The sequence below is a fragment of the Balaenoptera physalus genome (assembly GCF_965194825.1).
Source record: "Balaenoptera physalus genome assembly, chromosome: 19".
Taxonomy (NCBI): domain Eukaryota; kingdom Metazoa; phylum Chordata; class Mammalia; order Artiodactyla; family Balaenopteridae; genus Balaenoptera; species Balaenoptera physalus.
The window spans coordinates 14,873,847-14,901,355 of NC_138900.1; the positions used below are offsets into that span (position 1 = coordinate 14,873,847).

Here is a 27,509-nt window from a genome sequence, read left to right on the forward strand (position 1 = left end):
TAAGAATTATTTTTTCAGTGACATTGATTTCCCTGTTGTTACCACTTGTGCAGGCCTATTTAATCAGTTTTTTTTAATGACTATAAGGTACCCACCTTCCCAAATCACTAAAAAATTATTTTTAATGGGAATAGCTTTTTTTAAAAAAAATTTCTGATAATGTACTTAATGCAGGCTTGTGAAATATTTAGTAACTAAGAAACCTAAAAGAGAAGAAAATTAAAATTATCTATAGTCCCAACATCCAGAAATAATCACTATTAATATTTAGAGCATATTTTCCCAAAAATATTTCTACAAGCATTGTGGTTTTGTATATGGTTTTATTTCTGAATAGCATAACATTAATTGAAAATGTGAAAGAAACCAAGACCTCTAGTTCTTCATTTAAGAGAGGAATTCAGTACTCTCATTGATTTTGTAATACCTTCATGGATCTATGGAGAAAGGTGAAATCCCAGTGATCCCCTTTTGATTTGAGAAATCTTATAAGTATTTATAACTCTTAAGATAGAGATGGCAATTAAATTGAGAGACAATTAAAATTTAAAATTAATTTTAAAATCTCAGAATTGAAATAGATTTTCTCCGTCTATTGATATCTGTTTCACTTTAATAGGTTAAAAAATCTAATCATATTTTATATATTTTTTTAAACTGATTTTTTTTATGTGTTTCTTGGATATTTTCCATTCCTTAACAGTTTTCTAAAACTTAGCATTTAATGATTACTTTATTATTCTATTTTGTGGATGTTTTATAAATTATTTAAGAAATCAGTTGTTGGGAAGTGATGTTCAAAACGGCCTAAGCAATTCCTTAAACAGCCTTTCTTAGGTCCTATTACTTAATCAGTTTTTCACTTCAAGGTCACGTGGGATTTCAGAGGTAGGAACATTTAGGAATTTGGCATTGACTTTTGCCAAGTTGGGGTACAGGTGATAACTCTGAAGTATTTGGCTGAATTTCTGAAAGAGTCTTAGAATATGAAATGGACAGTTCTGCTATTTTAATGCCAGAAGCTTCATCCTCCTGATCCTTCATTTGAGTGAGAGTTTGAGAAATGAATTAATGATAATCTTACAAAAAACAAAATTATTTTAACCTCAGAGAAGAAGACTTGGGAAAGGAAGGCAAAATAATCTAATTATACTGTATAGCTCAGTTGGAAATGGTATTTACATAGTCATAATAATGGAAACTGAATATCCATTTACCCTGTAATAGAACAAAACCATATTGGAAGGATAGGGAGATGGAGCTACGCATACGTGCAGTGGGAGATGGGTGGATAAAAGACAGCGGGAACTATGCTTTCCATAGTAGGAAGTCAGTAGATATTGGTTAAAACTGAAAATTCAGAAGTAGCAATATTAGCATGTTATTTGAATATATGGTGTTTAAGTAACAAAAGAAAAAGCTAAAAGAGGTGAAAATTGTTGTCTCTAGATTTGGAAGATGGGAGAAAGAGTAGCAGGGATGGAACTGTTGGGGCTTTTTGTGATATTCCTTGTAGGGCTGTTTTAAATTTATGTCCAGGTACAAGCGATACAAATTTAAAATTTTTTGATTAAAAAATTAAGAAACTCCAGAGGAGAACAAAATAAAGATCACCTGGGATACCATCCAGTAGAGGTAACATGATAAAATTTTATTCCAAGTCCATCCACAGACTTTCATGCACACGCATAATACATGTATGCATATGTATGTAGTTTTCTTGCCAAAAATAGAATCACACACAATACTATTTTCCTGTCATTTTGGGGAGGGCATGTATTTGTCTAAATTACCTCTTACCTTTCATCACTTGTTTGTGTGTTGGGAGGGGCGGGTAGAGGGGTGTTGCATGTAGGAATGGGAAAGTGGTGTGAGTTTTTAAAATTTGGGAGCTGTGAGGCAATTTTGTTCTTATGGCTTCATATTCTTCCCCCAGCTCTTAGCTTCTGTGGACTCTGCTTCTCCAGCAAATGACCCTTGAGAAAAACTAACCAGTTTCTTGCAAATCTGAAATCATGGCTCATGTAAGTTGATATTTCTCTCTATTTGAAATGCTGTAATTTTTTTCAGGTTATGTAAACATTTTCATTAGTTATCCCAAAACTTCCTAACAGAGCCCCATCCAACAGCTTTTCCCTAGTTGCTCCCACTCTAGTGGAGGATGGAGCCAGACAGCCTGGCCCCTCCTGTGTGCCCCTCTCTGTGTGAATTGACCAAATTACTCAAGGTCTCCTGTGTGTTCAGTCTTTGTCTAGAGCAGAGATAAAGCAGAAATGAAGTCCCTAGAGGGAGACAACTGATAGGAGACTCTCAGGACTGGAGAACACTTTAGAGCAGCACTGTCCAATATTAAAAATACAAAATTAGTGCCTTATTAGCACAGTAGGCCTCATGTCAGTCTCATAATAAGTAGAGAATAATATGCAAGGCACATATGTAATCTTTTGTGTCACGTTTTATTTATTTATTATTAAAAATTTTTTTTTTTAATTATTTTATTTTATTTTGCTGCCTTGGGTCTTTGTTGCTGCATGCGGGCCTTCCTCTAGGTTTTTGGCGAGCGGGGGCTACTCATCATTGTGGTGCGTAGGCTTCTCATTGAGGTGGTTTCTCTTGTTGCGGAGCACAGGCTCTAGGCGCGTGGGCTTCAGTAGTTGCTGCACATGGGCTCAGTAGTTGTGGCTCGAGGGTTCTAGAGCACAGGCTCAGTAGTTGTGGCACATGGGCTTAGTTGCTCTGCGGCGTGTGGGATCTTCCCGGACCACGGCTGCAACCAGTGTCCCCTGCATTGGCAGGCGGATTCTTAACCAGTGTGCCACCAGGGAAGTCTCTAGCATCACATTTTAAAAAGAAACGTGCAGTTAATTTTAATGCTTTATTTAACCCAATATAGCAAAATATTATCATTTCAAAATGTAATCAATATAAAAATTATTGAGATATTTTACATTCTTTTTTTTCCTCTAAAGTCTTCAATATCTGGTGTATATTTTATAGTTACAGCACATCTAAATTTGTACTAGCTACAGTTCAAGTGCTCAGTAACCACGTGTCTAAGGTAGCATATTGGACATTGTAGCTTTAGAAATTTTGTGTAACCTAAATTGTAAATGTAATTTAATATGTTTAAGAGTATAGAAATAATCTAAATAGAATCATTATTAAGTCCAACATATCTATTAAATGGAGTATTTTATAATAAGTTTAAAATATTCAATAAAAGATTTGTTATAATAAGGGAAAGTGCTAATGATACATATAGTGATGAAATTGGGTCTGGAAGAAATTCTTTAATTTTGTGCAAACTCTACTTTTTAAAAATAGAGATTTTATGATTCATCTGGGGGGAATAATTCCATCGATTATTTTTTTCTAACCCTTAAAGGGAAAGAGGTTAGAGTAAATCACATTTCTGTTTTTGGCCGCACCTTGCAGCATGTGGGATCTTACCTCCCCAACCAGGTTTCGAACCCGTGCCCCCTGCAGTGGGAGTGTGGAGTCTTAACCACTGGACTGCCAGGGAAGTCCCTAGAGTAAATCACATTTATTTTTTTTAGGCCCGTTGCTAGCGGTATTTTTATGGACACTATTTCAATTAATTGTGAAATTCTTTTTTATTTACAATATTGTGTTAGTTTCAGGTGTACAACAAAGTGATTCAATTATTTTTTTTTCAGGTTATATTCTATTATAGGTTATTACAAGATAATGAATATAATTCCCTGTGCTATACAGTAAATCCTGTTGCTTATCTATTTTATGTATATATAGTAGTTTGTACCTGTTAGTACTCCTAATTTGTCCCTCCCTCCCTCTCCCTCCCCTTTGGTAACCATAAGTTTGTTTCTGTTTTATATGTAATTCATTTGTATTATTTTTTTAGATTACACATATTAGTGATATCATATAGTATTTGTCTTTCTCTGTCTGACTTACTTCACTTAGTATGATATTATCTAGGTTCATCCATGTTGCTGCAAATGACAAAATTTCAGTCTTTTTTATGGCTAGCATTCAGTTGTACATCTTAAGCCAGTCTTCTGTTGATCGGCACTTGAGTTGTTTCCATGTTTTGTCTATTGTAAATAGTGTTGCTATGAACATTGGGGTTCATGTATCTTTTCAAATTTTTGTATTTTCGAGTTTTTGTTTTCTCCAGATACATACGCAGGAGTGGGATTGCTGGATCATATGGTAGCTCTGTTTTTAGTTTCTTAAGGAACCTCCATTCTGTTCTCCATAGAGGCTGCACCAATTTACATTCCCACCAACAGTGTAGGAGGGTTCCCTTTTCTCCACACTCTCTCCAGCATTTATTATTTGTAGACTTTTGGATGATAATCATTCTGACCGGTGTGAGGTGATACCTCATTGTGGTTTTGATTTGCATTTCTCTAATAATTGGTGATGTTGAGCATCTTTTCATGTGCCTATTGGCCATCTGGATGTCTTCTTTGGAGAAACGTCTATTTAGGTCTTCAGCTCATTTTTGATTGGGTTGTTTGTTTTTTTGGTACTGAGTTGTATGAGCTGTTTGTATTTTTTGTATATCAACCCCTTGTTGATCACTTCGTTTTCAAATATTTTCTCCCATTTGGTAGGCTGTCTTTTTGTTTTGTTTCCTTTTGTGCCCATCAGCAGAAGATTGATGGTTTCCTTTACTGTGCAAAAGCTTTTAAGTTTGATTAGGTCCCATTTGTTTGTTTTTGCTTTTATTTCTTTTGCTGTTGGAGACTGATCTAAGAAAATATTGCTACAATTTAGTGAAACTCTGATTAATTACCTGAATGTATCTGGAAATATGTAAAATTAGGTATCCTACAGTTATATAGGAAGCTTCATCTGTAGCAGTAGTAGGCAAACTGCAGCTTGTGAGCCACATTCAACTCATGGCCTGTTTTTGTACAATCTATGAGTCAATTACTTTTTGAAAGAATTGTTTTAAAAAAGTAGGGAAAGGGGAAGGATATACAAATAGTGATAATATGTGGCATGTGGCCCTATACAGAAATAAATAATTTTACAAATAAAACATGGGTTTGTCATTTCAGGATTTGGTGATGTTCAGAGATGTAACTGTAGACTTTTCTCAGGAAGAGTGGGAATGTCTGAACTCAAATCAGAGGAATTTGTACAGAGATGTGATATTAGAGAACTATAGCAACCTGGTGTCACTGGGTAAGTTTATCTGTGTCGAGTAATGTAGAAATTCACATGACTGAATTTCAGGGCTATCCTTCTAAAAACTAGCCAAACATCTGCTTTGTAGTTTGGGAATAGGCACCTTCAGCTGTTAAACTATTAAATAGCACCTTTAGCTTCCCCATAAATCAGTGACGTTTACATTTTCCTTTGCCTTTTCCATAATTGCTTCTCTTGAATGACAGTTTGATATAAATTCTTAGACACTCAGAGCAAAACCATTTTCAAAGAAATCTGGTTTCATACTGCTGTAGATGGTCTATTATCTGTTAACTTACCTGCAATGTGAGTAGGAAGACAGAGGTGTCTGGCTCAACATACCTATTGAAAAAGCTTATACAATGTATATGATACTGGGTTAAATTAGTAGTTTGTTAAAACTCAAGTGGACACATTCAATTTATCACAACAAACATTATCTTTTAATTGATTTATGATTAAAAGTTTAAAATATATGAACTTTGCATTTAACATTGGATGAATATACTGGCAAGAAACTATTTTCCTCTTAGCAAAGTATTTAAAGAAAAGCAAAAATAGTACCTAATAAACATGTATAGTGCTTACTATGTACTAGGCACTCATCCAAGCACTTTGTTTATTAAGTCAAACCTCACACAATCCTATACATTATTATAATAATGGGTATACATTATTATTTTATATATTTTTATGTATTATTTTATATATTATTATATATTATTTACGTATGGGTATATATTATTTTTCCAACTGAGAAAACTGAGACTGTAAGTTGTTCAGGTGACCGAGGCAGGATCTGAAACCAGTGCTCTCAACGATTACTTCCTCAAGAGACAGAGGCTGTATGAATTGGCAATTAAAATAAAGCACTATTCCTATATCTCTGTTCTTGTGATTCTGAAGTAACTCTAATATCAATGTTTTTCTGTTCATTTACTCTTCGTTGTTCTGAAGGCTTAGTCAAGTATATCCTTTCTGTATTATGTTTTTTCAAGGAGGATGTTCCATTTCTAAACCAGATGTAATTACTCTGTTAGAGCAAGGGAAAGAACCCTGGATGGTTGTGAGGGATGAGAAAAGAAGATGGAGCCTAGGTGAGTAAGTGCTAATAAGGAAAGGTAAGCTATTGTGGCATGGCATATTCCTGCTGGTTGAGAAGGAAACACACCACTTAGATGTTGATTATGAAGGAGAGACCTGAAACCTGGGAAGAAAACTTAGATTTCAGCCTGAATCACCAAAGAAATTTCATCTTTACTTCCATTTACCTCTTCTTTCTTCACTGTCATGTTTCTTTCTCATTTCAATGGGGGAAACCTTTCTTCACCAATGACCACCATTTTACCTGTATTTTGCATCTAATTTCTTTCTAGCTCATCTTTTGTATTTGGCTTTTATGCATGTATTTCTTCATTGCCTTCTTTTCATGGAGTTTACGTTGTAGTAGGGTAATCATACAATAAACAAATGGATTACTAAATATCATGAAGTGATTAAGTATTATAAAGAAAAGGGAGTAGGATAAGAATATGGAGAATTATGATGGGTTAATGGGGTAATTTTAGATAGGGTGGTCAGGGAAGAGGAACCAGTTGGCAGAGGCTCTTCAACTTGTCAAAGATGGAATCATTTGAGCATCTGTATACATAACTGCAATGTATTGCAACCACATAAAATGCCATGTGCTTAATTCCATAAATTCTTAATGATACTAACAGCAGATTGTTCACCACTGGAAACTACTAGAGAACTAACTTATTTGGAAAGCATAAATTTAAAGGAAAAAAGAAGCATTTATCCTGTCGTCCTTGTAAGAACTGTACCAATAGGTAATAGATGGAGGGATGTTTTTCTTAATAAAAGTATTCAGTGAATAAATGAAGAATGATAGAATATTGTCATTTTGGAACCCATAGTGAGCTATTGGATCTAGGCACTGAACATCAGTGCTGATAGCATCACAGAAATAGAGACAATGAATGAAGGGGTGAATGAAAGGATACAGTATGACCTATGAAGTGTGCCTAAGTCTAATGGAGCTTCTAAAGCCAACCACCAATTTATTGGAGGACGATAGAGGAGCATGTTCTATTACACCTTGGGAATATAGTCAGCAAAATTCAGAATATGAGAAATGCTATAGGGTCAAAAACAGTTCTTCAACAAATAAATTGTAAGGGAAATCAAAAGATAGTAGGACAGGGACTTCCCTGGCAGCGCAGTTGTTAAGAATCTGCCTGCCAATGTGGGGGACACGGGTTCGATCCCTGGTCCGAGAAGATCCCACATGCCGCAGAGCAACTAAGCCCGTTTGCCACAATTACTGAGCCTGCACGTTTACAGCCCATGCTCCGCGGCAAGAGAAGCCACCGAAATGAGAAGCCCGTGCACCACAACGAAGAGTAGCACCTGCTTGCTGCAACTAGAGAAAGCCTGCATGCAGCAACGAAGACCCAACGCAGCCATAAATAAATAAATAAATATTTTTAAAAGATAGTAGGACAGTCTGTAGGTTTTAGACATGTAGAAGACATGTCAACCATTGTGCATTATGGACTTTGGATCAGTTATTATTATTTTTAAATTGTTTAAAATTTTATGTATGAGATAATTAGAAGTGTGAACACTGATTTTTGATGTTCTTAAAGAATTACTGTTCATTTTTTCAGGTTTGGATAATGGTATTATGATTATTTTTTTAAATCCTTTTAGAGATACATCCTGAGGTGATTACAAAAAACATTAGATTATGGGATTTGCTTCAGAAAATGTGAGGAGAGTGGATTAGGGTCTGCATAGGCCAGTACTGGGCTTGGTTGGTGGTTGCTGAGGCTGGTCCATAGATACATGGACATTTATATTTACTGTTCTCCTTTTGTGTATGTCAGATATGCTCTGTAATAAAATTTTGTTTCTTTTAACGTTATTGGGAGATAAAAGGAAAAGAAAGTGAGAAGTGAGGCAGTGATGAAAATAAATATATATAACTCTTGGAGGAATTTTGCCATAAAAGCAGACACGTGGGGTACAGAGAAAGTATCTTAAGATGTGATGAGGTATTAGAACATGTATATAGGCTGAAGGGAATGATTTCAAAGAGGAAAATTGATGGAGTAGAGAAAGAGGGAATTCTGTAAGCAATGACTTTCAGTAAATGGGTAGGAGTAGGAGTCAATTTATGAAGGAAAACCAATGCATATGATAAGGATATGGACACAGGTTGGTTGGATAACGTGGTGAAGGGGAGAATAACATTTTTCTTTAAATTGCTTCTGATTCCTTGATGAAATTAGCAGTAAAATTATCAGCAGAATGTGAAGGTTATTTGGAATTCAGTATGGCTTATTTAATATTGAGTTGGCCAAAAAGTTCGTTTGGGTTTTTCCATAACATCTTATGGAAAAACTGGAATGAACCTTTAGGCCAACCCCATATCTGATCAGTTTTGATTTTCAGAAGTACAGTTCTGTGGTTATAGGGTTTTAACATTTACAGATCTCTGGATACATTTACCCTGGTGTTAATGTGCCTAAAACTGCCTCTGTCATAAATATTCTGTATCCGTATCATCTTGTATCAGCAAAAGTTATTGAAGACATCATATCTCAGGAAACTAACTATGAACAGGTAATTTACTTCATATTTTCTTTTTAATTAAAGCTAGTATCCTGCAAATGGAAATAATATTTCTCCTTTTACATTGCTTTAAGATGGGTTAATGTTTTGCTTTCACATTAGCATTATTTACTAGAATAAAGTCCTTTGATTCAGTAGAATACAAACTAATATATGGTTTACTAATTTTGAGTAGTTAAATATTTTATATATGTCTTTTGATGTTTAGTTTGGCCTTTTAGAGTTGGTCCAGTCAATTTTTTCTTGATTAAATCACACATATAATGCATAGGCTATTATTTCCAGTTTCAATTTATTTAAAGTAGAACAAGAATCTAAAGATACTTGTAAAGCAAACTGTGTGCAGAATCTTTCATGACTTTTTACATTTCCCATCAATCTTTACTATTTTCTCACTCATGCCTAGTTTGAGAACAATGCAATGTGCATCCCTAGCCAGAACTTGCAAAGCACTGAACCTAGTTTTCATAGATAGAAGTGGTTGTCTTTCAGTTTCTTGAAGGGGAAAGAACTGGCATAAACAAATTTGGGAACAATTATGGCTGACTTTTTAGAGAAATTCTTAAGATTACACTTCAGCTGTTTATACAGTTGACCCTTGAACAACATGGGTTTAAACTGCGTGGGTCCATTTATACATGGGTTTTAAAAAATAAATGTGTACTACAGTACTGCATGACCTGAGGTTGGTTGAATCTGTGGATGCAGAACTGCGGATATGGAGGTCCAACTGTAAAGTTACACACAGATTTTCAGTGGGGGGGGTGGAGGAGGGGGTGGTATTGTCCCCTCTAACCGCTATGTTCAAGGGTCAACTGTAGTATAGTCTCCTAGATGAGAATGTTCAGCGTGCCAAGGTCTTAATCTGACACGTCATTTAGGTGGGGAAGCCATATAAGAGTCTCAGGTTCACTATATCCACACAGGGAATGTTTTGTTTGTTCTTTAAATTAAAACGTTCAAATTCTATAGGATAAGTTTTATAACTTCTACTTTGTTTTTTATGAGTGAATATGGACATTTTGCCCTAAGTTTGTTTATACTTTTATTTTGTGCATTTTCTACTCACTTCCTTTATTCCATTACTTTTTCCATTGTTTAATGTTTCTTATACAGTTTGTATGGGCTTTTCTGCTGTATACACTTTCTCATTTTTCTTACAAATGTTTGGGCCTTCACTTTTGATTTTGACTGACTTTCCTTTAGATCACTGGTTTTTAATTTTTAATTTTCAAGTAAATTCTTTGAAATCACCATCTTAATAACAACTGTCATACTTTTGTACCTGCCTGCTTATTTACTACTGTTATGACTAGCTAATTATTGTTCATTCTATATATCATTTATATCTTATTTGTCTTAATGAGAACTTAAATTGTTTTTTTCCCAAAAATTTCTACAAAATTGTCATAGTTTTATATTGCTTTCTTGAATGGGAAGATGGAGACAGACAGGAGGAGAGAGAGGGAGGGGGAGAAAGACAAAGAGAGGAGTAAAGGAAGGAGAACAGGAGAGAGGGAAGGGAGAGGGAAGCACGGAGAAAGACACTCAGATTTCATAGGAGTATTTTCTGTGCCATTCATTTTTTTGTCTCTGCTCACAAATTATCTACACTATTTAAATCATTGTTGCCTTTTAACGTCTTTTTAGTATATCCTTTTTAAAGTAAACTTATTGAAATATAAATAGATATAAAAAATACAGAATTATAATATGTGGCTCACTGAATTTTCACAAAGTAATTACACATTGATTCAGAAATAGAGCTTTACTAGTATATCAGAAGCTCCCTCCCAGCTTTCTCCAGTCATTCCTCCCTACCAAAGTTAACTACTAGCCTGACTTTTAACAAGTCCATAGATTAGTTTTACTGTTTTCAAGTTTTATAAAAATGGAATAGTATAAATTCTTTTATGCCTGGCTTTGTTTACTCACCATTATGTTTGTGAGAATGATCCATGTTGTTGTGTGTACTTGTAGATTATTCATTCTCATTGCTGTTACAATTCATCTCGTTGCTCTTACTGCATTGTATCCACATATCTTAATTTTCTTTGTCATTCTTCTGTTGATGAACACTTGGATTCTTTCCAGTTTGGACATATTAAAAATAATATTGCTGTATTGTAGACTTTTTAAAAATACCTTTTTCTTTTTGGAAAGTATTGAAATCTTATTTCAAAAATTTTGAGAAAAATACCTCTCTGCTCAGAATTTCATTAGCATGTTACACTTTTATAAACCTGTTGCTGTGACTGAAAAATCACGAATATATTTTTAGGCAGTACCTAAATGGCATTGGCTATGAAGACTTCAGGGAGAATATAGGAAAGGGTATGAAGGAACAAAACAGGTTGAGTATTTGTAACATAGTGTGTATAGTTAATAAACTCAAATGAAGATAAATAAGTAGAACCTTTCATTACCTTGATCGTGAAAGTGAGGTTCACTCACAACTATGCAAAGTAGAAAATGAACTGAAGTGGAGATATCTGCAAGTGAAAGTGGAGAGGCCATTGGAAGGATGATCAGGTGTAAAGAAATTTTTCCATGTATGTATTTGATTGAGATAGCTTAGATGTGCTTTTGTTTCCCATCTCTATAGGAAGTGATAAAAAAGAAGGTGTAAGATTGGAGGCAAGGCAAAATATACATTTTTACTATTAACTAATTATGGAAATTTAATAATAGTTACTGTGTGCTATGGGTTTGTTATTCAGTGATAAGTGAAAGATTGTTTCTGCCCTTGGGGAATCATAAGGTAAGAAAATAGAATAAAAACTGAGAAAGTTAATGAATATATCACAGCAGAATTGAAAAAAGTGTTAAGAAGCAAGGAACAAGTTATTGGGATAGAAAATAAAGGATATAAATTAGATGAAGTCAGCACAGGTAGTTTTTCTGACTTTTATCATGATACCTAAAGGGTGAAAGGAACCCAACCATGTGGAGAGCCCGCCAGCATTCCTGGGAGATTTAATAGCCAGTAAAAAGCTCTAAGAAATGGAAAGATTGTAACATATTTTAGCAACTGAAAGGAGGTAAGTGTGACAGATGTAGGGTGCAAAGGGGGCAGTAGCTTGAGATGACATCTTTTGGTAAACAAAGGCCATGTTATTCATAATAAAGTGTTTCTACTGTATTCTTATTTAAAAGAGAAATCATTAAAAAGTTTAGGTAGAGATCTCAGACTTTGATTTGCTTCTGAATTATCTGGTCTTAACTCATTTCCTTTATTCCTCTTAGCTTTATTCAAGCTACATGATTTTTAAAGAGTTTTTAAGCACATTTTCTTCAACTGGACTGTCTTTTCTTTCCTATTATAAAATTTTTATTTGCTTATTTGTTTACTTTTTCTAGAATAATAAAATAGCATGTGTTTATCTTATTTTCTTTCAGATTTGGAATCCAGATATGACACTAAAAAGTTATTTGAAGTAAAGGATGTTTGTGAAATGAATGTATCTCAGTGGGAGATAATGGAAAGAATTAGAAGTTGTGGCCTTGAAGATTCCTTTTTCAGGAAAGATTGTGAATATAAAAAGTTTGAGGGACAGGAGGGTCCTCAGGAGGCGTATTTCAGGCAAGTGAAAAAAACCACCTCTGAAAAAATGCCCAGGAACAAAAAACGCACATCTCTTACTCTGTATCAGAGAATTCACAATAGAGAGAAACCCTATGAATGTGGGGATTGTGGGAAGGCTTTTAGAGTACGCCAGCAACTCACTTTCCATCAGAGAATTCATACTGGTGAGAAACCCTATGAATGTAAAGAATGTGGAAAAGCCTTTAGACAGTGTGCCCACCTTAGTCGACATCAGAGAATTCATGCTTCTGACAAACTCCTTGAATGTAAAAGATGTGGAAAAATCTTTACATGTGGTGCAGATCTTCGTGTACATCAGAGAATTCATGTTGGTGAGAAGCCCTATGACTGTAAGGAATGTGGGAAGGCCTTTAGAGTGCGAGGACAACTTAATCTCCATCAAAGGATTCATACTGGTGAGAAACCCTATGAATGTAAGGAATGTGGGAAAACCTTTAGACAATATGCACACCTTACTCGACATCAAAGACTTAATATTGCTGAGAAATGCTATGAATGTAGGGAGTGTGGGCAGGCTTTTCTGTGTAGTACAGGCCTTAGAGTACATCACAAACTTCATACTGGTGAGAAACCCTATGACTGTAAGGAGTGTGGGAAGGCCTTTAGAGTGCGGCAACAACTTACTCTCCATCAGAGAATTCATACTGGCGAGAAACCCTATGATTGTAAGGAATGTGGGAAGACCTTTAGTCGTGCCTATCATCTAACTCTCCATCAGAGAATTCATACTGGTGAGAAACCTTATGAATGTAAGGAATGTCAGAAGTTCTTTCGTCGTTACTCAGAACTTATTTCACATCAGGGTATTCATATTGGAGAGAAACCCTATGATTGTAAGGAATGTGGGAAGGCCTTCAGACTGTTCTCACAACTTACTCAACATCAGAGTATTCATTTTGGTGAGAAACCTTATAAGTGTAAGGAATGTGAGAAGACTTTTAGACTGCTCTCCCAACTTACTCAACATCAGAGTATTCATACTGGTGAGAAACCCTATGACTGTAAGGAATGTGGAAAGGCCTTTAGACTCCATTCATCACTTATTCAACATCAGAGAATTCATTCTGGTGAGAAACCGTACAAATGTAAGGAATGTAAGAAGGCATTTAGACAACATTCACATCTTACTTACCATCAGCGAGTTCATAAGGTCACTAAATAATTATTAGAAAGCCATCCATTGTGAATTTTGTGTTAAGGAGCAGTATAAAATAAATTCTGGAGGAAAAGTGTTTGAATGTAGGAATCCCTTTTGCTTCATGCTCAAAATTAAAATAAGAGGTTTTAAAAGAATAGGTTAATTTAATGAATACATAGAAATATTTCATCACCATTCAAACCATGTTAAACTTTAGGAAATTCTTTCTAGAAAGAAACTCTCTTAAAGGAGTGAATGTGGAAAAGCTTTTGATCTTACCTGTTATCACCTCTATTCTTTCATCTGTACAGTATACCTGTGGAAGTTGCCAGGGCACCAACTCATTCTGGAAATTGATAAATAAAAGGAAGGAACTGTGATTTAGCCTGCATTTCCTGTATAAACTATATTTCAAGGCAACTAGAAGTTGATGAGGTAAAGTTCTTTGTTAGAGATTTTTACAGGACATAATGAAATAATGGATCTAGGCACAATTCTCAGTAGAGGTGTTAAGACCATTATGTGAATGGTTGATGTCAACTTCATAGTGAATAGATGAGGTTGACAACATCTGAACCCATGATCAATTTTAATCTCATCAAAAATAGGACAAAACATTTTGTGCCTCCTGATATGATACAATAAGGCATACCATTGCCAAAAAATATTGAACCTGAATCTAATTAAAGCATCAAGATCTAACTCCCAGTTTAGAGAAAATTCAGGAAACAAGAACAAATTACATGATACAACAAGAAGCAGACAAATCTAAAATGTGGGTTATTCTACAAGAGTAATGACAGCTTCTCAACCAATAAAATGGATTGAAAAAAGGGAGGTGGAACTCTTAGATATTAAAAGAGTCTTAAGAGATGTATCAAATACAATGAATGAGTGGTTCTCATTTAGATCACAAGTTGAACAAGTGTAAAAAAGACATTTTTATGACAGTTGGGGAAATGGGACTATTGACAGTATTAGATAATGTTAAGAATTATGTTCTTGTTAGATGTGCAAATAGCATTGTGTTTATGTAAAAGTGTCTTAGAGATAAATTAGCAAGTTTATATACATAAAATATGTCTAGAATTACCTTTAAAAGGCTCATGCAAAAGAAAAGTGAAGATGGATAACTTGTTTGTCAAAATCATGGTAAGATGAGTCAGGTGCGTGGTTTTTGCTTATTTTGTTTTTGCTCTTTTCTCTATTTTCATGTATTTAAAATTTTCCATAATTTTTTTAAAGATAAAATATCTGTGAAATTATAACCCACTTAAAGTGAATGATGTTTGTAAATGGCTACATATCAGAACTTACGGATATTGCTAAAGTTTTACACACAGGGATATTAAATGTGCTATAATGTATTTGGGAAATTAAGATTGAGTATCCAGATTTTATCTAGTTCACCTAATGCTACATCTGTTGTAGTGCCTGTCCCATAGTACTTCGTATATTTCAAGAGTGAGTAAAAAGAGCAATTACAACTACTTGTGGAAATTAATGGAATAGAACTGTATTATCTGATAAGGTAGCTGCTAGCAACATGTTGAGCACTTAAAATTGAGCTATTGAGAGACTGAATTGTGGCTAGTACAAATTAAGATGGTGTTAAATGTAAAAAACACACAAGGTTTTGAATACTTAGTTCTAAAAAAATATGTAACAGGTTAGTTTCTCACAGCATTTCTCTGTTGTTGTTGGGAAGCTGTGATATTCAGTGGATTGCATTACTGCATAATACAGAACCCAATTTAAGTATGTCTCTGCTCCCAAGTAGCAGCATGTTTACACACTGAGGTCTCTTTGGTTCTACCCGGAGTCATGCTGAATTTTTTTTTCTTCTCTTCATAAAACGTTGCCTGTGTTTACAGCTGAGTAGTTTTCTCAGACTGTTTTTAGCCTGTAGATGTTTCGGCATCCAAAGGCCCTTTTTTACTTTATACTGTTTCCCACTAAGTTCAAGCTTGCAGTGCTTCAGGTAGTACAATTCTCTTTAAGACTGTTTTCTATGATTTTTATTAGGGTTCATTCAATTAGACAAAAGATCAACAGGCTCTTCTCTGTATTGGGTTCCCTGTGAGGCTACTGTGGAAAAACGACTTTGAAATTCTTAGAAGCCACGCTGTTTCACAGAAAGGATGAAAGTTGGCTTTATCTTTACCCTGGGGTGACATTTTCAGGACAGCACCACATATTTGCGTTTTCCTCCCCTCTCAGGCCCATTATAACTTTGAGAACCCTTTGCTACCTGTAAACACTGTCATGAACTCTCTATTTCCTTGAAATTCTACTTGAAATATGCACCAATTGATATAATGAATAGAATGAGTTTTTTTTTTTTTTTACTCTGTTAATATGATGGATTACCTTCATGGATTTTCAAATATTGATTAAGCCTTATATCACTGGAGTAAACTCCGTTTGTCTGTAGTGTGTACTTTAAATATATATATATATATTGCTGTACTTGGCTGTGATTGCTATAATTTACTAATGTTTTGTTGAGGATTTTTGCATCTATATTCATGAAGGATACTGGTCTATAGTTTTGTTCTATTTTTGTCTCATTTGGTATCAGGTTGATGGTGTCCTCATAACATGAGTTTGGAAATGTTGCCTCCTTTTAATTTCTGGAAGAGGTAGTGTAGAATTGGTGTTAATTATCCTTTGAATGGTAGAATATTCCAGTGAAACCATTTGGGCCTTGCAATGGACTGAATGTGTCTCCTTAAAATGTGATGACATCCTAACCCCCAACGTGATGGTATTAGGAGGTGGGGCCTCTCAAGAGATAATTAGGTCATGAGGGTGGAGCCCTTCTGAATGAGATTAGTACCTTTATAAAAGTGACCCCAGAGAGTTCTCTCACCCTCTCCTGCCATGTGAGGAGGATACAACAAGAAGATGACAGTTTTCAATCTGGAAGATGTTTCTCACCAAAACTAACTGTGCTAGCACCGTAATGTCAGACTTCCAGCCTCCAAACTTGTGAGAAATAAATTTGTTTACAAGCTACCCAGTCTGTGGTACCATGTTACAGCAGCCCAAGCTGAATAAGACAAATTTGTACCAGAAGTGGGTACTAACGTAAAAGACATGGAAGTGGCTTTGGAACTGAATAGTGAATGGATAAAGGCTGAAAAGAGTTTTGACGTGCATGCAAAAAATAACGGATGTTAAGGGTGATTCTGGTGAAATCTCAGAAAAGAGGAGAGCTGAAGAGAAAACCTCAGTCTTAGGAAATAATAATCATGAACAAAATGTTGGTAGAAATATGGACAGTAAAGACCATTCTGCTGCAGTCTTAGATGGAAATGAGGAACTTATTATTGGAAACTGGAGGAAAGGTCATTCTTTTTATAGTGGCAAAGAACACGGCTAAATTGTGTTCTAGTATTTTGTGGAAAGTAGATCTTCTGAGCAATGAAATTTAATGTGTGGCTTTGCTCCTCCTGGCTGATTATAATGAAGTGCAAGAAGAGAGAAATGACTTAAAGATGGAGTTTTTGAAGCAGAATGTAAAGATTTGGAAAATTCTTAGCTGAATAAATAGTGTTAAAGTGAGGACATAGATTGGGAAAGAATAGCATCCTATAAGTTGGTTGGGAGACATGTGGGATGAAGCTGGGGACGTTGAGCTCCTGAGTTTAGAGTCTGCTTTACTAATGGAAGTGGCACCCTCACCCACAGTGGTGATGGCATTTCCACCTCCATTTGAGGGGATTAACCCTGCATTGCCTGAAGAAGCCATGACCTCCCCTGAGGCGGTGGCCATGCAAGATGAGGCTGATTATCCTCAGAAACCATCCCCACCACCCCGCTTTGTTTCTGGGCCTCTCACTGGACTCAAGTCCCAGCAGACTCCTAAAGGTGAAGTACAGAGTGTGACCCAGGAGGAGGTGTGCTACACTCCAAAAGAATTACTTGAGTTTCCTAATTTTTACAGGCAAATCCAGGGAACAAGTATGGGAATGGATACTAAAGATGTGGAATAATGGTGGAAGGAACATGATTGGAAATTTGGTGACAGTGAAATCTGGGAAAGAGATGTGTGGATAGGCCTCTCTGGACAAAACATTTGAAGATATTTGTGTCCTGTATAAATACCCACTAAAGGGTGACCTCAGCAGAGGACTTTAATAATCAAGTGGATAGGATGGCCTGTTCTGTGGATAACGGTTTCTTTTCTCAGCTACCCTCATTATCATCCAGTGGGCTTAGGAACATAGTGGTGGCAGGGATGGACATTATGCATGGGCTCAGAAACATGGACTTCCACCCACCAGGGTCCACCTGACTGTGGCCACTGCTGGGTGCACATTCTGCCAGCAGAGACAAGCACTGAATCCCTAATATAGCAGCATTCCCTGAGAGGTGTTCAACCAGCTACCTGGTGGCAGGTTGAGTACACTGTATCACTTACATTGTGGAAGGGGCAGCGCTTTGTCCTTACCGGAATAGAGACTTACTCTGGATACAGATTTGCCATCCCTGCATGCAGTGCTTCTGCCAAAACTGCCATCCGTGGACTTGTATACATACAATGCCTTATCCACTGTAATGATATTCCACACAGCATCGCCTCTGATCAAGGAACTCCTTTCACAACAAAATAACTGCAGCAATGGGTCCATGCTCATGCAATTCACTGGTCTTACCATGTTCTCCACCATCCTGAAGCAGCTGGCTTGATAGAATGGTGGCATGGCCTTTTGAAGACTCAGTTATAGATCCAGCTGGTGGCAGTACCTTGCAGGCTGAGTCTGGGTTCTCCAGAAGGCTGTATATGCTCTGAATCAGCATCCAATATGTGGTAGTTTCTCTAGTAGCCAGGATTCATGGATACAGGGGTCAAGGAATAAAGTGAGATAACAAAATTCAGTTGACCTTTGAACAGCCCAGGGTTTAGGGGTGCCGATACCCCATGCCGTCAAAAATCTGCATACTGCTTTATAGTCGGCCCTCTGTGTTTCTGCATCCGTGGATTCTACCAACCTTGGATTGTGTAGTACTGTGGTATTTATTGAAAACCATGTATAAGTGGACCCTCACAGTTCAAACCCATTCAAGGGTCAACTGTATATATGTTGGTCTCTGCCTCTAGTTCCTGGCCCAGAGCTCCTAAAACTCTTGTAATTTCCTAAGTGATAAGAACACTAGGAGCATCTCTTACTCTAATATTTGGTCTTTGACCTGGCTCCTGACAAAGGGCTGTTGAAATCCTTGTAATCTCCTAGGTGATAGGAGTATCTTCTGTTCTAATGAGGCAACTCTGGGTGGGCTCCTTGATGGTTCTTGGATGAGGGCTGGTCTCCAGAAAGACTAAGGCATGATTAGAACGTTGGAATTTTCAACCCTGCTCACCTTTCTCTTGAGAAGGGAGAAGAGCTGGAAATGGGGTTAGTGATCCATCATGCCTCCATGATGAGACCTCCATAAAAATCCCCAAAATACAGGGTTCGAAGAACTTCCAGGTTGGTGACCACATGCACACTGGGAGGGTGACCCCCAAATTCCACAAGGACAGAAGCTCCTGTGCTTGGGACCTCCCATACCTTACCCTGTGTTTCTCTTCATCTGGCCGTTCATCTGTATCCTTTTATCACATCCTTCAGTAAACTGGTAAATGTAAGTGTTTTCTTGAGTTCCATGAGCTGCTCTAGCAAATTACTTGAACCTGAGGAGGGAGTCGTGAGAACCTTGAATTTGTAGCCAAATCAGACAGAAGTTGTAACATGGGGACCTACTACTTGCAATTGGCATCTGAAGTGGTGAGCAGCCTTGTGGGACTGAGCCCTTAACCTGTGTGTCTGACACTAAATTGTAGGACACCCAGCTGAACCCCCCCAACCCCGCCATGCACTGCGGCCCCACCCCCAACATTTGGTGACCAGAAGTGTCAGAAGTGAAGTGTTCTGTGTGAATAGTAAAGACGCACAAGGAAGAAACACAGGGAAGAACTGTAGGTTTTCCTTTACAGGTGGAAATGGGAGTGGTAAAACTATTACCCCTAGTGACCCACTATCAAAATTTTTGCTTCCCGTTCCCATGACTTCATGCCCTTCTGGGTGAGAGGTTTTAGTTCCAGAGGGAAGACTGCTTCCACCAGGTGGCACAATAATGATTCCAGTGAATTGGAAGTTCAGACTGCTACCTGGCCAGCTTGGTCTCATACCTCTGAATCAACAGGCAAAGGAGAGTTACAGTGTTGGCTAGGATGATCAATCCTGACTACCGAGGGGAAATTGGACTACTATCCCACGATGGAGGTAAGGAAGAGTACATCTGGAATACAAGAGATCACTTAGGGCATCTCTTATCACCATGGCCCTGTGACTAAGGTCAGTGGAAAACAACAACCCAATCCAGGCAGGACTACTAATGATCCAGACCCTTCAGGAATGAAAATTTGTGTCACTCCACCAGGTAAAGAAGCATGATCATGTGACTAGTTACAGAAATGAGGACTGTAATTGTCATGAGTATTCCTCCTTGTTTTGTTATGAACCTGTGTGTTTATGCTTATATTCTTTTCTTTCTTGATCCCATACCTTATAACTTTACATCACAGTATTCAAGTATTGACTTTATATCATAGTATTTAATATTGTTAATTTTACATCATCATATTTAAATTACAGGGTACCTAGAAGAAGGGTGAAGATCACCCAAGGACTTTGCATCCTCTTCTGGGAAAAATTTACTGAGTTTTCAGTTGGATCCAGAATAGCTGTATCATGTTAGGTGAAATTATGACCTTGTTATTGTTTTTATTTGGAGATTAAGTATGGTTTAAGGAGAGCAGTATGAGTGCCAATTTGACAGTGTGAATTTGTAGTAGTTAAATTTATGTGTCAGCTTGACTGGATCAGAGGATGCCCAGATACCTAGCTCAACATTATTTCTAGGTGTGTCTGTGAGGATGTTTCTGAATGAGATCAGCATCTGAATCAGTGAGTTTGGTAAAGTGAGTTTGCTCTCTTCTATGTGGGTGGGCATTATTCAATCCATTGAGGGCCTGAATAGAACAAAAATGCAGAGGAAAGGAGAATTCTCCCCTCCCCTATTTTCTGAGCTGAGACATCTCACCTCATCTTCTGCCCTCAGACTGGGATTTATTTACATCATTGGCTCCTCTCATTCTCAGGCCTTTGGACTGTTGACTGAATTATACCAGTGGCTTTTCTGGGTCTCCATTTTGCAGATGGCAGATCATGGGATTTCTCAGCCTCCATTATCATATAAGCAAATTCCTTAAAACGAATCTCCTTTGATATCATATTGGTACTGTTTCTCTGAAGAACCCTAATACAGGCCTGGAGGTTTCTTCTTCTGAAGATTGTAAATTATGGATTTAATTAATAGTTACCAGACTATTCATCTTGGATGAGTTTTCATAGTTTAAAATCCATGTCAGATAATTCCAATATCTGTGTTAACTTCCTCTTGATATCTGTTGATTATGTTTTGTCATCCACTTTGAGATTTTCCCTAGTTCTTGATATGCACGTGTGTGTGTGTGTGTGTGTGTAATTGTGTCCTGGATATTTGGGGTTTTATTTTATGTCTCTATTTCACACTTAAATCAAGTTCCTAGTTACTGCAAGGTCATGGTAGTAGACAGGCTCCATGTACACACAGCATTTGAAGTTGTCCACCAGCTGGGCGGAAGACATAGGCAGGTTATTCCTGGGACAGATTGGCAGTCAGGATTCTGCTCAAAACTCACAGCTTTAGCAGATTTCCATAGACTGTGTCATGGAGCTGCCTCATTATTGCTGGCACAGGATGGTGACAGTTTTAGCTATCTGGTACATCTTCCACGAATGGTAGCATCTGCTTATATCAAAAAGTACAAAATGTCTTTATCTTGTATATTGTGATTCTTTCTGGCTAGGAATGGAAAGTGAGAATTTCAGTTTTATCAAAATACCACTAAGATCTCTAAATTAGCATAACCCAATATTGATGGGAACCAAAATTTGTGGTGAGCCACAGAATATCTAGTCTGACTTCCTTCTACCCTTGGTTCCTGAACCTATCCATGTATAAAAGTTTATTGGAGAAATAGTACCATGTACTGATCTCTGGTTCAAGTAAATACATTTTACAGGATAGTGCCCCAACATCACATGGTATTCCTCTTAGCTGACAACATAATTGACTCTTTAGTAGTTCTTTCCACCATTGTATAATATCAGTTAATTCAGGAGATGTATACCTAAACCTAGTGAATCCATGGATTTTAGCTCATTGATTCACTTCTTTTGCTGTACAGTAAGTTCCATCGTCAAAATCAGTGTTGAGTGGGATAATATGAACAATACATTCAGTTTTGTGGAATTATAAGTGAGATAAGGCAAACCTATTTCAAGAATAAGTGCCCAGTCTACTTCTTTGAAGGCTGTTTTTATGTAGTATAGAATTCTGGCTTTGACATTTATATCAGCATATTGAAGAGATCACTTAATTGTTTTTTTTGTTTTGTTTTTTTTTTGTTTTATTTTTGGTCCACACCAGTGGCATGTGGAATCTTATTTCTCCTACCAGGGATCGAACCTGTGCCCCCTGCAGTGGAAACACAGTCTTAACCACTGGACTGCCAGGGAAGTCCCAGATTACTTAATTGTTATGGCTTTAGTTTTGTTGTTTTGGAGAAGTCAGTTCTCAGTCTTACTGTTACTTCTCACTACTTTTTTTTTGGCTCTTTTCAGTTGAAGGAGTTACACTAGTCCAAGTTAAAAGCAGACCCCAGATGGTTACATTATACAAGCTGTGAGGTTTTTAAGCTTGTGACAAGGGCCAGAAGGGAAATTCTACTCATTGCAAGGAAATCCTCACTTAAGCTTCAGTGAGCCAAACGCACTTAAAACCCATGAACTGGTCGTCCTTAGCCAGTCCAGTCTCTACGAGGAACTGGCATATGTTCTTGCGCTGTTCACCCTGTAGCTGAATTACTTCTCTATATTCTGGATGCTCAATTACAGTACCATTTCAGGCAAATATCTTCTTAAATGCCTTCACTAGTTTCTTTTTATCGTAATCATCAGCGATCCCTTGGACTGTAGTAAGAGTCTTCCTGCCGTTTCTCCGTTGAATTCTTTTGTCAGTATAATCCTCAGTGCCAGCAAGAAGCAGATCATCTCCCTTACTTGCATCAGCAAAGGGGTCGAAAGAGTGGAGGTTCTGGATAGCTGACATACGATACAATTCCTTTTCCTCTGTGGAAACGGCCTTCCGCAGGCCGCAGCTGGAGAAGGCAGGCGCGGAGGACCGAGCATTGGGAAGCGAGGGGGCTCGAGGGGGAGGCTGCTGAGTCCGTGGCAGCGGCTTAGTGATTCCTTACTACTTTTTTTTTTTAAATTTATTTTATTTTTGGCTGCGTTGGGTCTTCGTTGCTGCGCGTGGGCTTTCTGTAGTTGCGGTCAGTGGGGGCTACGCTTCGTTGGGGTGCGCGGGCTTCTTATTGCGGTGGCTTCTCTTGTTGTGGAGCACGGGCTCTAGGCGCGTGGGCTTCAGTAGTTGTGGCTCACCGGCTCTAGAGCGCAGGCCCAGTAGTTGTGGCGCACGGGCTTAGTTGCTCCATGGCATGTGGGATCTTCCCGGATCAGGGCTTGAACCCGTGTCCCCTGCATTGGCAGGTGGATTCTTAGCCACTGCACCACAAGGGAAGCCCCGTTCACTACTTTTTATAATTTCCTTTTTCTTTGGTTTTTCAACAGAGTTTTCTTTGCATTTATTCTTCTTGGCCTTTTGAGAGCTTCTTTGAACTATGGCCTGATGGATTTAGTTTGGGACATTTTTCAGCTAATATTTTTTCAAATATTCTTCTGCCCCTTTTCTCCCTCTGGGTCTTCAATTGTGTGTGTTTAAAACCTGTTCATTGTATTTTACTTAGCCCTAAATTATTATCTCCATTTTAAAGTAAGATGATGAAATTGGCCCCCAAAACTAAATTGTCCAAGAGCACATGGTTAGTTATTGTGATAGCTGAGATTCACATCTGAGAAGTTTGACAAAGCCCATTTAAAAAAATTATGATTGAATATCACCTTTCAATGTATTCATTTTTTAATGCCTTCCATCTCAGTACTTCATCAGGAATATGATGAATTAACAGATCTGTGGAATATGCCATCACTATTGATGGCATAATATATCACCTTATTGGTGATAATAATTTATTTAATCTTTTATTAGGTATTTACATTTCTAACTTACGCTTATTGTACATCATTCTTTGATATACATCCTTGTGCATGTATCACTGTGCATTTTATAACTCTTTCCCAATGACAATTTCCTAGAAGTTATATTTCTGAATGATTATCAGATATTTAGTAATTGCTAACAATATGGCAGGCCCTGGGCTAGTGTTTGAAGGTTAGCATTAAAAGTGTAGTTGCTATCCTTCAGCTCTTTATAATTGAGCAAGAAAAATGTAATTCTTACGGGAATAAATCTAAAGTAGGGGGTGATAAAGGCCTCTAGACTAAATTAAGATGATATACCTCTGAAGATATAGATGGAAGACATTCTAGCAAGCTGAAAATTATTTTGAATTCATGGAATCTCTGGAAATGAATGGATTCATGCAGCAAGCTACATGTCTTTTACATTTTTTATTACACTGATGTTATGTCTTTTACATTTTTTATTACACTGATGTTAGATGCAAAGTGAGATTATTAGTATAAGATGTTTCAGCAGCTTTTGAAGAACATTATGGCTAGAAGGTCAGGAAGATATGAAGAAAAACAGCAATGAGACTTAATCAATACATTCATTACTCAGGAACTTCTAGCCATACTTTTCTACCCAGTAATCCAACATAGTTATACTTAGAAAACATAGATTTGTTCAAATATGTATTTGGAACACGAAGGGGTAAAGAAAAGTCATTCAGCATAAATACACTAGCTCTTATAAGAGTATCTTTAACTTTTCTATGAAATCAAGGGCAAGATATACTATCCTATGACCCTCAGTGCCACTTCTTTTTTTATATATTTAATTTATTTATTTATTTTTGGCTGCATTGGGTCTTCATTGCTGTGCGCCGGCTTTCTCTAGTTGTGGCGAGCGGAGGCTATTCTTCGTTGTGGTGCGTGTGCTTCTCATTGCGGTGGCTTCTCTTGTTGCAGAGCGTAGGCTCTAGGCACGCGGGCTTCAGTAGTTGTGGCACACAGGCTCAGTAGTTGTGTCGCATGGGCTTAGTTGCTCCGCAGCATGTGGGATCTTTCCAGACCGGGGATTGAACCTGTGTCCACTGCATTGGCAGGTGGATTCTTAACCACTGCGCCACCAGGGGAGTCCCAATGCCACTTCTAAGTATATATTCAAGAGAAATGATTACATTTATCCACAAAATTATATGGGTAAGGATGTTAATAGCAGCTTTGTTTATTTTAACCCCAAAATGTTACCAACAAAAATGCCCTAGCAGGATGCATAAGAAAATTGTACTACATAACAATATGAAAAAAGAAAGTACTGGTACATTTACATAGATGAGTCTTAAAGGTATTATGCTGAGTAAAATAAGTCAGTCACAAAAGAGTATGTACTGTATGGTTTCATTTATGTGAAGTTCAAAAGTAGGTAAAACTAATCAATTATGATAGAAGTCAGACTATTGGTCACCCGGGGGTATAGACCGGGAAGGGGCATGACTGAAACTTGTATGTTAGAAAAACTCTATCTCAGTCTGGGTGGTAGTCACCCTCTTGTACACATAAAATAATCAAGCTGTATACTTAAGATCAGTGTCTTTTACATACTTTATGTGTATTATACTTCAATTTAAATAATCAAGGGGAAGAAGGATGGCACCATTTAATAATAGACTCTTGATGTCTCCCTAGTGTAGATTAATGTGTGTGGCTCGTGGACACCTGGCCCTTCAACAAAGCCTGCTAATTGATGGTTCTTAATCTCATAGCAGGGTCTGATGATTAGGACTAAAAGAGAAAAAAAGACCAAAATTTATTCATTTTTGGCTGGATACAGTGGGCATGATTTCATCCTTCCCAGTCTGGATACTAAATGAGAGTGATGAGCCGTGAGAATCTGAGAGTTGTAATGTAGGCTTAGAAGAATGCATGGTCTGTGCAGTTTTCTCACTTCAGATGTGGAAGATCAACCAGGTTCCAGAAACCTTAAAGGAGGTTCTATATGGATGATATGGCCCCTCCTCTGGCCTGGAAAAGCAAGTTTGAACAGTCTAGTCACAAGTGTAGCTCAGCATCCCAGAATGCAGTACTGGTGGAAATCCTGTTAAAGTGCCCACACTTCTGCTTTAATGCAGGAGAACATCTGCTAGGAGTCCGTCTGTTTACGTCAGGGTTCCCTAGGGTTTGCAGAAAGCATAGAGGTCCCTAGACTCCACCTTATCTTCCCAATGTATATATGGGGGGAGGGTGGTTTGGAAGAAAAAAATGGAGGAGAAAAAACTTGACATTTTGTGAACTCCATGGCAAATCTGGTCTCATTGCCTCATTTTTTTCCTCCTCCCAGATAAGACTTCCCTGGATTCTAGGATTCTTGAATAGATGAATTCCAAGGAAGACTGTCTAATTCTTGCAATTCTAAACCCATGGGTCATGTAAGTTGGTTTTCAGTGTTAAATTCTGTCATTTTTTAGGTTATGTGAAGACTTTAATTTTTTATTCTGAAACTTCCCCAGTTCCTCCCATTTTTGGAGGAATGCACTCCAGGTCCCTCCTCTGTGCCCCAGTCTTCTCAAACCACTGTTCATATGTGTACTGGAGAAATCAGCATCTCCTAGGTACTCAGTCTTCTGTCTAGACCAGAGGTGAAGCAAAAACAAAGTCCCTTCAGAGAGATACTTGACCATCTCTTGTCAGTTCTGCAATTTGATGATAAAGGATGATTTCATTTGCACATGGGAAAGTTCTGAACTTTTCCATAGACCCATGTCTGCAGATAAAATAGGATTTAGTGTTGATGGGCCTCAGCTGCTGCTAAGGTGCTCAGTCCTTCTGAGGAAGCTGCAGGCTGCTTTAGGCTTAGGTCCTCACTTCATCCTGAGGCTAGCACTTGCCCACACCATGGCCTCCATCTCAGAGCTCACCTGCATCTACTGGGCTTTCATCCTGCACGACGATGAGGTTACGGTCATGGAGGATGAGATCAATGCCCTAATTATAGCAGCCAGTGTAAATGTTGAACCTTTCTGGCCAGGCTTGTTTGCAAAGGCTCTGGCATTGGGATCCTCATCTGCAATATAAGGGCTCAGGGACCTGCCCCAGCAGCTGATCCTGCACCAGCAGGAGGTCGTCCCCCCTCCACCACTTCTGCCCCAGCTGAGGAGAAGAAAGTGGAAGCAAAGAAAGAAGAATTTGAGGAGTCTGATGTTGACATGGGCTTTGATCTTTTTGACTAAACCTCTTTTGTTACATGTTCAATAAAAAGCTGAACTCTCTAAAACAAAACAAAACAAAGACTGTGGTGGAATCCCAGGCTTTGTGAAGCCTTTAGGGGTGGGCAAGGAAATGATTAGAGCCCCCTTACAGATCCATGCTGGGAATTACTGAGAGGTGAAAACCTGTAGTAGGGTCCATTTTGTATCTGAAGGGCATGTACTGATTTCAGGTGATATATGTGTGACTCTGGATTAACCTATAACAGTATTCTCTGGCTCAGAAATGAGAAAATTGTCTAGGGAGGGATGGGAGATGGAGTAGCACATAATAAGATACAATAGATAGGATGCTTCTAAAATGGCTCCCAATGATCCCTGCTTCCTGGTATTCACATCCTTCTGTAATCTCCTTTGCTTTAGTGTGGGTTAGATTTAGTGACTTGTTTCTAATGAATAAAATATGGCAAAAGTGATGGGATCTCACTGTTGAGATTAGGTTATAAAAGTCTGTAACTTTGTCTTGCTCACAACACTCTGGTTTTTCTTGCTTTCTCTGA

General features: G+C 37.6%; 1 protein-coding gene and 2 pseudogenes across 8 annotated transcripts in view; 2 read left to right on the forward strand and 1 right to left on the reverse strand.

Annotated features, from left to right (window-relative positions):
* LOC309649384 (uncharacterized protein) overlaps positions 1-13,945 on the forward strand; it is a 32,043-nt gene extending 18,098 nt beyond the window's left edge. For 5 of the 6 annotated variants that reach the window (XM_082439359.1, XM_082439362.1, XM_082439361.1 and 2 more), the window contains 4 exons: positions 1,937-2,024; positions 5,052-5,178; positions 6,180-6,278; positions 12,220-13,945. In XM_082439359.1, the coding sequence (XP_082295485.1) occupies positions 2,016-2,024; positions 5,052-5,178; positions 6,180-6,278; positions 12,220-13,589 (1,605 nt within the window). In that variant the 5' untranslated portion in view covers positions 1,937-2,015 and the 3' untranslated portion in view covers positions 13,590-13,945. Of the gene's footprint in view, positions 1-1,936; positions 2,025-5,051; positions 5,179-6,179; positions 6,279-12,193 lie in introns of those variants that run through there. The other variant, XM_082439364.1, reaches the window with a different exon arrangement.
* Positions 13,946-19,050: 5,105 nt separating this feature from the next.
* LOC309649408 (eukaryotic translation initiation factor 1 pseudogene) lies at positions 19,051-26,078 on the reverse strand (annotated as a pseudogene). The gene has a single exon. The product of its transcript is annotated as a eukaryotic translation initiation factor 1 pseudogene (transcript).
* Positions 19,785-27,508, forward strand: LOC309649405 (large ribosomal subunit protein P1 pseudogene; annotated as a pseudogene). The gene is made up of 2 exons (XR_014268681.1): positions 19,785-19,837; positions 26,085-27,508. The product of XR_014268681.1 is annotated as a large ribosomal subunit protein P1 pseudogene (transcript).
* Position 27,509: the final 1 nt, after the last annotated feature.